Genomic DNA, 13,179 nt, shown 5'->3' on the forward strand with positions numbered 1-13,179 from the left:
AATAAATTAAAGACAAGAGACTTAATAGGTAATAGAACCAGAAGTGCAATTCAAGAATTATGGGATCCCAGCCTTTTAACTCCATCCTGATATAATAGTATTAATAATTGAACAAAAACCAAACAACTAACAAAAAAATCCTCCATTAACATTATCAAAAACAGTTAAGAAAGAATAATCAACCTGACTCAAAGAAGTTGAAACTATTTTAAAGATAATGTACCCTCTTCAACAAGTTACAAAGTAGCTGCAGCTGTTTTCACTTCAAAAGGAAAAATATAAGATAGAAAAAAAGCAACAGACCCAGAGCTACACAGTAAGGCCAATTCTGAAAACAGGAGTTTTAACTGTGTTCACCCGCAAAGTAAGCTGCCCTCTGGTCAGAGAATTACATTAGCTGTTTTAAAATGCTAAAACTTGATTTGTAACAAAAGTAAAGAGTGTGAAAATCACACCTGGTGGTAAAAGTCATCATCATCAAAGATTTCTGCATCCAAGTCCTTCAGGTGGGCATTGGCAGGGGCTTCTGGAGGGATTTCCTACATCAACAAGAAGAAAGGATAGATTGAATACCACTGAGGTCATCAAAATAATGTAGCTACTATAAACAATGCATATAACAGTCAATGCACTCTTTTCCTTAAGATATAAAGAGCTATTGCCTTGGCTGGTGCAGCTCAGTGGACTGAACACAGGCTGAGAACATAAAGGTTGCCAGTTCAATTCCCAGACAGGGCACATGTCTGGGTTGCAGGCCAGGTCCCCAGTATGGGCCATGTGAGAGGCAACCACACATTAGTGTTTCTCTCCCTCTCTTTCTCCCTCCCTTCTCCTCTCTCTAAAAATGAATAAATAAAATATTTTCAAAAAAGATATAAAGAGCTCTTAAAAACCAAAAACAATCCAATTGAAAAATGGACAAAAACATGAATAGGCACTGGACAAAATAAGAACCATAAATAGCAAAAAATCACTTGACAATATGTTTAACCTCATTCTAATTAAATACATGCAAATTAAAAGGAGAAGACAGCATTTTTCACCTCTAAAACTGGCAACACTCAGTATTAAAAAGTACAGCTGGTGGGACTGGAAATTAATGAAGCCTTTTTGGAGGCAATTTGGTAACATCCGTCAGGATTCAAAATGTGTATTCTCTCTGACTTAACTTCCACTTTGAGAAATCTATCCATGGTCACACAAATACAAAAATAGCAATGCTCAGGAATGTTTCCTGTAGCACTGCTTCTACCACTGGAAACAACAAAATTATCCATTGTTTTAATAAATCATAGTAAACATCCATGCCATAGAATACTCTAGGCATTGGGAAAAATAAGGGAGATCTCTATGTAATGATATGGAAAAGTGTCTAGAATATATTAAATTTAAAAAGTTGTAAGAGTTTATATACACTTTGTAACATTTTACATATTTATATACACATATGCATCCATACCATTTAGTTGAAAAGAAAAGGTAACCATATTTTACATATGTGCACAAGTGCTCATGCACATGTGCTTTTCTATAAATGGAAAATACCTGAAAGTTTCTTACAACTATGAACACTGGTTAAATGTGAGAAGTGAAATTTTCAGACCAGAAGGAATTATACTTTTCATTTAAAATTCTTAACTTAAAAAAGTATTATGTATGTATTTCTACTACATATAAAAGAGTTTCTTTTACACAAAAGAATCTGACTATTCCAATTTTGGATCCTCTCCTGGCGTGTCTAAACATCCAACACAAAGCCTAAAGAACACACTTACTTCAACTCTGGTATTTCTAAAGCAGCTGCTTTAAAACTGAATTTTAAAATTGGATTACAAACGCTTCCATCACCAGACTTATATCAACCTCAAAGTTAAAAGACTACACACAAGTTAATAATTGATTCACATTTTAAAACTTTTAAAAACCATTTTTTAAAAACAACAATCTACAAGTATTTTTTTCCTTTTCTTTCACTAACCTCTCACACGGAGAGTGATACCTACAAGTAGGTGATCTGATTTTTCAGTGAATCAGCCTCACAGAAACTGTTCCCCACAATCATCCTGCATCACAGAGTTCTTACCGGTTCTCCTGGCAAACTCTCTGGGACAGGCTGTGCCGCTGGCTCGGGTTTGCCAACAACTCGGTAGATTGAGCGCTTGGTCTGTGTCCTTCGAAGTAATCTTTCTCTGTCCATCAGAATATGATCGATCTGGGTCAAGATTGAGCGTTCAAAGGCACCAAAACCCTGCAACAGCATAAACCAGTGTCAGATACAGCAGAACATCTGTGCTGATGAAGGCAGCTACCTTGGTTTCTCTCTTTTTTCTGTCAGCTGAGAACTAGCCAACCCTTCTTTCAGGATGGACTTTCTGTTAAAGACTGAGTTTGTAAATGGCTGTAATTGTTCTCAGAAATAAAATCAGTCTTAAGTAGGCCATACTACTTTCCTATACCCAGAGTTTACATTTTGCTCCTTTAACAATAACTGTCTAACATCAACTTCTTTATTTTATATTTCCAACACAAACATAAGGCCACGATTTCTACAATAAAATATTCGAATAGAGTTAAAATCACAATCCTGTATGGTATTATAAACCCCAGTGATAAGAGTTCAGTACATTTTTTCTATGGAAATGACTAATTATCATAGTGATATCATCCAGAAAAATAAGCTATAGTTCCAATTTCTTAAAACTGCCTTGGTTTGCCACAGCCTGTGCCACACACAAATGTGCGCACACACACACTTGCCTTCCCCAGTTTTCCAGAAGCCAGCTTGGTTTTATCATGCCACTTCTGAAGTGTGCGGTTCCTGTAGACTGTGAAGTCAGCAAAGCGCTTTGCCATGAAGCTAGGGTAGTCATCCATCTCCAGCTTCCTCTTCGGTGGGGCCCTCCTCTGCTTCTTCTTCTCTTCTACTAGCTCCTCATCTTCACTGGAAATCTCCTCCTCACTAGGAAACCAGCAAGAAGAGTAAGTCCAATGTAAATAAACAATGCCCGCAGAAAGAGCTACACTCCCATGAAGTGGAACGTATCTAGGCCTTCCCTATTCTGTCTACATTTTAAGTAAGACCACAGATGTGAGGATGGTTTTTTGTTTGTTTGTTCGTTTGTCTGGGAAGAATGTTTATGAGGTCAACCAAAAACTCATGTAATTTCAAATATAAAAATAATTGATTTCTAAATAATTCTTACAAGGTAAGCAAATTGTAAAATTAAATGAGATTGTAAAGACATTACTAGAAATGCATATGAACCAGGCCTATACTGGTTACAAGCAAGTCTTTAAAAATTAAACATATAATCATACTTTTACTACCTTAATCCCCAAATCAATAGGAAAAAAATGTCTCCCTGTAATCAATTGTTCAGGAAAGCTGAGTAAAATTAGCTGAACCAAATGGAGAGAGCTGAATGTGAAGAAAACTCTAAGGGGTAAGTGACAGAATTAGCATTAAAATGCAATATTATATGTAACTGCTATGAGAAATTACTACAGCCTCCAATTATACAGCCAGTTGCACTCACTGGATTACAGATCCCAACACAAAGTAGGTGCTCAATAAATGTGAGTTTACTTTTCATCCCTCCAACTAATCAGGAGAAAAGAATGGAGCAAAAAATAAGCCCAAGGGAAAACAGTAAGCAGGTGCCACACACAGCAGGCTCAAACAAAGGGGCGGGGAGATGCTTCATCGAATGTGATCATTTCAGTAAAGAAAAAAGGCTTATTCTGCTGTTTTCTGAAATTTTCCACCCTTCAAAATAATTGCTGGGTGGAAAGGGGCAAAGGAACAACTGTAATAGCATAATCAATAACATATAATTTAAAAAATAATAACTGCTTCTCCTCTCACTGAAAAGAAGATGGCTGTGACCAGCGATTCCATGATCTGGGCACAAAGTGCTTCATAAACAGTAATTAACACTGGTACCAAAATGTGCTTTCATCTACTAACTTCAATTGCTCTAAAGAGAAGGTAAATCTCTTACTGAAGTCACAAAGAGAAGTAGGCACCACTAAGCATAAAAATCTAAAACCTAATTCCCAATTTCTATGCCATCCTGGCCAAAAAGCCAGTTAAATGTAACTGGCTCTTTCTACTTTCCTAACATTAAGTCTGATACTCCCTGGGAAGAATTTAGCTTTCTTTTTCTTAAACGATGGGGAACTATTCAGATGAAAAGAAAATAAGCAACTCTATAGTTGCATTTGCTCCTTACCTTTCTGCTTTGGGCTTTGTTCCATCTACAAGATACCTAGTATCTGGGTACTGGAAAAGCAGTTCTTCTTGAAGGTCTACCAATGACCTCAACAGTGCTTTCAGGGCCTTGTGACCTGGGAAGTAAAGCACAGAGAAGGAACAACTATCAAGGCTCCTGAGCAGTCCTGGCTGCGGGGTGGGGAGGCAGTGGTAGAGGGTGGCGGACACAGGGCACGAAGACACTAAAAACTCTGAAATACAGAACTCACAGAAGGAAATAATAACAATGCCTACCTTATTAGGTTGTTTTGAGGAACGAGCAAGGTAGCACATATAAGGTACTTAGAAAAATGTCTATAATAAATCGTGAGTTCTTAAATTTAGTATAAGACTGACAAATTCTTTCCCTGCCTGTCATCATAACCAATCTTTTTTTTCTTTGGTGTTAGTTTCTACACATTGCCCACTGACCTCCTGAATTATCCCTCTATCAATCAACCTTTTAAGCAATTCCTCCACTTTTCCTAAAGAGCACAGTTTAGTTCCATGATCCCTACCACCTCCACCACCCTCCCTTAGGAGATCCCATTTGCCTCTGATTTGAGTTGCCACATCTTTCAATCTCTCCACACATATCCTCATGGAAAGTTCTCGTTCACATAAGAAAAACCCAGGTTAATGACTTTCTATTTGCAGTACTGAGTTGTGTATTAAAAATTTGCACATGGAGTCCTGGCTCATGTGGCTCAGTGGATTGAGAGTCAGACTGCAAACAAAAGGTTGCCGGTTCAATTCCTGGTCAGGACATACGCCTGGGTTGCAGGCCCGATCCCCAGTCAGGGACATGTGAGAGGCAACTGATGGATGTATCTCTCCCACATTGGTGTTTCTCTCCTTTCCTCCCTAAAAATAAATAAATAAAAATCTTTAAAATGTTTTCACATCAAATATATGTTCTCACCTGGCTCTCCTCATAGCAACAGGTTGCATCAGTAACAAAGCTGGCCAGGATTAAGTACATAGTCTATGGCTAAGCCTTTCAGAATAAAAACTGGCCCTCTCAGAACTGAACTTGTACCTCCTTGATCAGCCTAACCCTACCAAAGGGGCTGACAACCCTGACCGTCACCATTCATGCGTTGGCAGCACCCAGACACCTCCCCCATGTTCAAACTGCGTACCTTCAGCAGCTTTAAGAAAATCTGACACGGATGCTTCATCACTCGTTTAAACACACCACGTGAGGAAGGCAGAGAAAAGTTCTGTTTCTAACACTTCGCCCTTGTCTGATTGTTCTCGTCCCTGTTTAATGCGTTTTCATAAGAGATCATTGACATTTTGGTGCCCTTTTCCTATATGTTTAATCGATAGCTAAATTATGTATTTTTCATCCTTATCATCACTAACAGTTATCCATCTATCTCTGGGCATGCTTGTATCGCTCCTTCCCTCTTTCCCGTAAATAACTGCAATCTTCTCCCAAGTATCCCTACTTTCATTTAGCGATCCCTGAAGTCACTTTTGTTTTACAAATCATACTAACTTCAGCCCACAAACTCCAGTTTGAGTGATTTTTATGAGTCTTATTCTATCTTTTCTGCTTCTACCCTGCCCAGCATGAATAGCCTCCATTACTATTTTACATCTCAGCCTGTTTCCCCAGCACATGAGGTAAATGAGCTCTCCATATACATTGTTCTGGATCCTTCTATTTCAACATCAGGCTAAGTAAGAGCTAACTAGCAGACAAAGCTTTCTCAGATTTGTCGGAAGTAAATCAACCCAACCCAATCAACTACTTCACATTCCTTCAAACAGTCTGCATATAAGACTACATAAATACAACTTTCTTGTTTAAAATAAGACCCCTGATCTTACTTTTCTGAATTCTGTATTCTAATCCTTTTATAATAGTGCACATCCCTACCACTTGGGAGGATCTGCAATATGTAGTATTACCTGAAAAATACACAATGCCTCGTGTTCCAAACCAAGATTCTCAACCTGTTGCTCTGAATCTTAAAAAACAACAACAACAACAAAACCCAATAAAATTTCCACCAAACATAGAGATAACTTATACTCATGAAGAAGAAAAAAGCAAGACATTATCCTTCGTTCTGTCAGCTTTTGGGAGATGGGTTAAGTACAGACAAGATGATAACACACACAACAAGGAAAAACAGAATGAAGGCACAAAAACTTTAAAGCCGAAAACCAGTCGCTCTAAATGTGGTAAGTGTATAAGTAGAACAAAGCAAAAGTATGTAAAGATATGAGAAATGTTAAAAGGAACAAGTAGAACAAAAAATACAAATGATAACTACAAACATTAGGTTACCACAAATGATCATCTGTGAAAAGATCTGAGAATTGATAAAAGATATCTTAAGAAGCTATGGTTCTGAACGTGTATGTTGTAGCAAGAACCGTAAGAAAAGAGAAAGGACATTAACTCCTGGAAGGAAGCCCATGAAAACACTAAAATCTCATCTCATCCAAATTGTATGTATTGGCCAATAATTTTAACTTCTTTTTTAGAAATGGCTATATTTTAACAGACAGGGTCCATGTTTTCCAAAGTGAAACCACAAATCAATTTTGCATTTGCAAAGTAGTTTTCAAAATTCCCAAGACCTAACCTTGAAAATATTACGTTAAGTAAAATAAACCAGTTGCAAAAGGGCATATACTGTATGATTCCACTTACATGAGGTACCAAAATAGTCACATTCATAGAAATAGAAAGTAGAAAGGTGTTTGCCAGGGTTTGAAGGGAAGAGGAAATGGGGACTTCCTGTTTCATGGACACAGTTTCAGTTGGGGATGATGAAAGGTTCTGGACCTGGATAATGGTTATGGCTGCGTAACAATGTGAATGTACTTAATGATGCTGAGCTACACGTACACTTCAAAATGGTTAAAATGGTAAATTTCATGTCATGTATATTTTACCACAATTTTAAATAATCCCAAGACCACAATATATAATTCTATATATGTATTGACCACTCTAGACAACATGCCATACAGACAAAGTAATCTATAATCCCTCAATCTTGAGTCTAGTAAAAAAAGAACAGGAGATAAAAAGGAATATTATTCAACCTTTAAGAAGACAGAAATTCTGATACTTGCTGCAATATGGAGGACCCTTGAGGTCATTATGCTAAATGAAATAAGATAGTCACAAAAAGACAAATCCTTAATCATTCCACTTATATGAGGCACCTAGAATAGTCAAATTCATAGAAACAGGAAGCTGAACGGTGGTTGCCAGGGGTTGGGCCAGAGGGAAATGGAAAGTTGTTGTTTAATGAGGTATAGATATTTAGCTTTGCAAGATGAAATGGTTCTGAAGACTGGCTGAACAACAATGTGAACATACTTAACATACTAAACTGTACACTTAGAAATGGTTAGTATGGTTAATTTTATTATGCATTTTTTTTACCACAATAAGAATTAAAAAGAACAGAAAACACAAGTGCCTATCCCTTAATTTCCTCTAAGTACCATGTGTCCATGGTCTAAAAAGGAATGAAGAACCATGCAGGGAAGAAGCTGCAAAGCAGTCTATAATGTTTACAGCTGCTTGCCCTCAACAAGCACATCATAATTTGACTCTAACATGTAGCATAACCAAGAATTGAGAAAACATCCAACGAAAGACTACTACGTTTAAGGGCCACTTTCAAATAGCTATACTAGCCCTTTTATTTTGTTCAAGTCAGCTTTAAAAAATCCATTGCAGATATATTAGACAGCCTATCAATCCAACAAGAAAGCAGAGAACCAATATCAGTAAATCAAAGTGTGGCTTTCTGTTAATACTCTCTCATATGTTCTCATTTTATACACCCCTTCACCCAGTCAGAAAGTAGCCCTGAAGTATTTAAGCTCCATTCAGGGATAGCACCACAATGCATCAAAGTGTCAAGAGACCTACCAAAGATGAAATCTGCAATTCTGTGCTTCTAACCACACAAAAAAAAGTTTATCAAAGTACTAGTGGCCAACACATGGATAGTGGACAACTTCCTATAGAGATTTAGAATGAAGAACCCAATTCTCATTTCTTTGCAATATCAGGGCCACACTTCCTTCTTGTAAGAGTTCATGTAAAACCTGAGGAGACAAGGAGCTGCCTTTTGCTGGATGTGGTAGACCTCCTCAAAGCCACAGCTCAAATCCAGCAGTGAATTCTTCCCAGCCAAAAACCAAACCAAGCCTAAGCAAATCCTCTTTATCATGCATACAGGGCTGAATTCTATTTGTTCAATCCTATGAATAAAAAAGAGAATGAAATCAATTGTTTCTAATTCACCTCTAATTTTTCACCCAATTACTGTCTGGGTTAAAAAAAATTTCTAAAGCAGCAGAAATGCATATACTTTCTTCTCCCTCTTGGCTCATACTCACAAAAAAATAACCAAAGACTGTCAAGGAAATGTCAATTTTGTTCTACATAGTCCATTTCCAGAGGCCTTTCTCTTAAGAGGAGATTAAGAAGAACAGATGCCTCGCCATGTTACCAAGAGTCAACATAAGCACCTAGGCACCAGCTTTAGGAATAATTTCCCAAGTAGAGAATAATGGAAAGAGTGCTTCCCTAAGGGTCAGGAACCCTGGAGTCTAACTGACACTATCACTCACTAGTCATTTCATACCAAGTAGACCAATGTAACCTCTGAGTCTCAATTTTTCTCATCTACAAAATGTAGATAACCCTTTGCCTGTTTATCTCACAGAATGAAGGTGAAAAATAATATATATGTTTTATATGTTGAGGTATTTAACAAATTTAAAAATATTATTTTAAAAAAGACTATTATCATCAGAAAATCAGTTTTCACATGGTGAAAATCTTAAGCTCTGCTGATCCACAGCGCTAGGACTGAGCTAGTTCTCAGAGTCCTGTATTAAGTATTCATTTACATGCTACCCATATGCAAGCATTCTATATAGAAAATGTCACCAATCTAAAAACCATTTTCACCTAACAGCTTTATTTTTTTCCCTGATTCATCTAGGCTGTCCAACAAAAACAAAACTATAGGCAGAGAATAAGTCTGGACATGGGCGCACAGTCCATTAATTAGATTATAAACCAATACGTAAACCATCTGGCAAGGGGATGGAGGTGGAATGGGAAGAGTGGAACGTATAAAGGAAAATAAAGCTTACATGATCAGTTTTTAAATATCTACACAGTTATTTTTAAAATAAATATGCAACCATACAATTTTTGTGTACTAGTATATATAAACTCCCACATTCCTATTATCCCCAGATAAATATATTGAACTGGAATGTACAGATTATAAGAGCATTTTTCCCCTTCAAAAGTAACTCTAGAACTAGAGCTAAACTATAGGTCAAAATGACACACAATGTATTGGCCTGAGAACAATACTTTTCATTCAAACCCACACAAGCCTGCCACTTGCAGTAGTCATCCCCGGCAATTAATCCCCCAAGAAAGACGTTTGATTAAATCTTTTCAAGCAAATCCTTTGCTTTGCTTTTGTTAGTTCACTTCTTGTCAACATCTATTAAAATATGCCTTTAATTCTCCCACAATCTTAAAAAACACCGATTCCACTGTCTTCAACTTTAATCAACTGTATGGCCGGCATTTTTCATTTCATAATAATGTGCTGCTTGGAATTCAAGAGGCAGGCTCAGCATCAATCATCTGGTAAGAATTTTTCCACTGCAATAAATATGCAAATGAGGAGAGCCAGTCAGTCGTATTTCAGGCCCGACTTGCTAGTGTTTTAAAAAAGACACAAATTTATTAATTGCCGGTGGCCAGAGGAATCCTATTACTTTGGGCATTGATTACAAAGCTGTGTGAGTGATTATTGTGCAACTCGAAGGCTACCCAGGCATGAGGAAAAATTATTAAAGCAAGGAAGAGATTATCAACTCAGAATAACAATAAGCCTCAACATTTAGGCCCTAACTTCTTCAACAAAGAATTACGTGAAGGCTCCACTGTATCATAATTCCAAATTCTGTCAGTATTACTGTTTGGGCTTGTTCTATATTCCCCAAGCAGAATGGTGTTACCAGTAAGAACGAGTACTGCAGGCTGCAAATTCCTTAACACCAACCACATGGATGAGTTCTTATCATTTCCCACATGTGTCCAACTAGAATTTTTATATATCCATGTATGTAGACACATGTACAGGTGTGTGCACACTCAGATTCTCAGATGGAGACGCATGGATGTGCTATTATGAGGCCTGCGGTTTTAATTGGAACAGTAGAAGCAGTACAGTCCCGGTGTGTTGGCTGGTTCTGTGGACAAGAGGCAGATTTTTTTTTTAATGGTACAAAATAACCACCAGGATAACTTTTCAAAGCAGAGCACGGGGACTTATATTCAAAAATCATGATGGCTAAGCCAAAAGCAGACTTGGGCTCTCACACCTCCGAGGGCACCACAGCGGAAGGCACGCGATCTATGGAGGGGCCCGTGGAGGAAAAGGTTTGATGGGCTGATTCTGAATGCAAAGTGTTTCTGTGAGAAACATTCAGCCCAAGACACACTAAATCAAATAAGAAAGAGGACTCAGTGGGCAAAACTTATTTTTTCCTCTTAAGAGAATGATGTGGGGAATTGGGGGAGTAAGTGGAAGTTGGAACAAGGGAAAGATGAAGAGACATATGATAAAATATGCCGGGCGAGCCCCTCACAGAAAGAAACAAAAAGAAAAAATCCTTAACATTTCATATTACTGCCGCACTAAGTAACATGATAGATAGTGTGCATTCGAGTTCTGAGGAGGGACATCCCGCTCAAGCTGTAATTTCTAACCAGGCATGAATTTATAAGGAAGGGAAAAGAAACGCAGAATTTCTTAGGTTTCCCTGAATACTCTCTCAAATACCTTGATGAAGTGTGTCAATAAATCCTTAAAAAGCCCTATAGGACACAGCAATCTAACTGATCAATGTACTTCCCGAAATCCACTACAGTTACCTTCCACGTCGCAGTTCCTAGACAACCTCCATTGCTCCAGAGCACCTCCCTACAAAGGGAAATTGATTTTCCCCTTTAAATAGAAAGTAAAAGCTCAGAAACGAGATACTTCAAATACAAGTTTATTTACAAACAACTGTTTGAACCATCTAATAGGAGTTACCCAGGAAAAGTGGGGATACTCTCATTTTTATTTAATAAATTTTAACTGTTTGAATATTTTGTTTACTTATATTTATTTTAATTAACCTTGTTGGGGTAATACTGGTTAATAGGACCACACAGGTTTCAAGCGTGCATTTCTAGGATATGTGATCTGCATACTGCATGTGTACCCACCACCCAAAGTCAGATCATCTCCCATCACCACGTATTCGGCCCCTCTATCCTTTGCAACCCCCACCGCCTTTCCTCTGGTGACCACCATGCTGTTGTCTGTTTCTATGAGTTTCAGTTTTATATCCCATGTTTGAATATTTTATGTATGTATTACTCTTATAACTCAAGATACTATTAAAATTTAAAGTTAACTTTAAAGAAAGTTATTAACAATAAAATTAGGGTTACAATCCGAGTAACCCTCTCTGTTTCATATAAAATAGTCTGATCCTTTCATATTAAAAAGCCTTTAAATAAACAGCCTTTTAGGCAGTGAAACTACCCCTGACTAAAATGTCCCAATTCTCCATAGAGGACAGGTCTGGAAATATCTTCTTTGAAATGGGGGATTCAGAGAACACCTTTCTGAAAATGAGGATCCCCATGCGGAATCAATCACTCCTTCCTCAGTATCATTCCTATCGCGGCTACCGCACCTAGCACACTGCACTGGGAGTCTGACTTTACTACACTGTTAGCTGCTGGAGAGCCCAAACCTCACACTCAGGCATTCAACATATCACCTGGGCCACGAAAAGTATACTACAGTACAAGGGGGGACCCAAAAGGAACCTAGATTTATCTTCTGAAGGCAGGCCCCTTGTGGTGCAGGCTTCCCCTACTAGGTGAGTGTTCAAGGAACCCATCTGTATCAGTGTACCAGCTGGTGGTGTTGCAAGAGGCTGTATTCAGCTTCAGTGAATTTTTTTAAATTTTAATGACCGTGATTTATGAGGGTACCTACCCACACCTCAGTGTTTATGACCAAAACAATATGACCCCCGTGCCCCACCAGCCCTATTCACCTGATATAGCCCGGGTGACATTTTTTTTGTTTCCCCAGATTTAAAAAAAAGTCCTCAAAGGGACACATTTTGCTGATGTGGAAAGGTGAAACAAACAAAAAAAAATGGCAGAAGCACTAAAGGCATCAAAATCAAAGCTTCCAAAAACTTTTGAGCAGTGGAAAAACCGTTTCGACGGGTGCACTGCATCAAATGGACAGTACTTTGAAGGTGACTGAAGTTTAAACATATAAGAATAAATACACAATTTTTCATAAATAAATTCCAGGTTTTGGGGGGTCCACCCTCATATTTTAGTTGCAGAAAAATGACTTCTAAGTCTCAGGGCAGAACATCTAATTACACTATCATTTCCAAATATAAATGATGGCAAGCAAACAAACTGTGGCCTCCAAACCTGCTAATTAAGAACTACGTATCCTCTACAAGCTGACCTTTGTTAACAGAAGCAAAGTAATCAAACCGAACTTTTTCTTTAACACACCAACTACAAGATGCACAGGTTACCCTTAGGGCAGGGGTGTCAACCTCATTTTCACCTGGGGTCACATCAGCTTCATGGATGCCTTCAAAGGGCTGAAATAATTTTAGGACTATATAAATGTAACTACTCCTTAACTGTCAAGGAGCTGAATTTACATTGGCCCTTTGAAGGCAACCACAAGGCTGATGTGGCCCCTGGAGAAAATGAGTTTGACACCCCTGCCTTAGAGTCTCAAAACTACTTCACCAGATTTACTAACTTACAAATGTTACAATGCATTCACATAAAGATTTAGTAGTTATCA

At 37.9% G+C, this 13,179-nt stretch overlaps 1 protein-coding gene across 2 annotated transcripts in view; it reads right to left on the reverse strand.

Moving 5' to 3' along the window:
- Positions 1 to 13,179, reverse strand: part of AATF (apoptosis antagonizing transcription factor) — a 103,625-nt gene that overhangs the window by 58,742 nt on the left and 31,704 nt on the right. For both annotated transcript variants that reach the window (XM_037069818.1, XM_037069819.1), the window contains exons 5-8: positions 4,233 to 4,347; positions 2,758 to 2,959; positions 2,084 to 2,248; positions 456 to 539 (exon numbers count right to left, since the gene is read on the reverse strand). In XM_037069818.1, the coding sequence (XP_036925713.1) occupies positions 456 to 539; positions 2,084 to 2,248; positions 2,758 to 2,959; positions 4,233 to 4,347 (566 nt within the window). The remainder of the gene's footprint in view (positions 1 to 455; positions 540 to 2,083; positions 2,249 to 2,757; positions 2,960 to 4,232; positions 4,348 to 13,179) is intronic.

This window comes from Sturnira hondurensis, unplaced genomic scaffold (assembly GCF_014824575.4).
Source record: "Sturnira hondurensis isolate 20B ecotype Veracruz unplaced genomic scaffold, ASM1482457v3 Scaffold0018728, whole genome shotgun sequence".
NCBI classification, from domain to species: Eukaryota; Metazoa; Chordata; class Mammalia; order Chiroptera; family Phyllostomidae; genus Sturnira; species Sturnira hondurensis.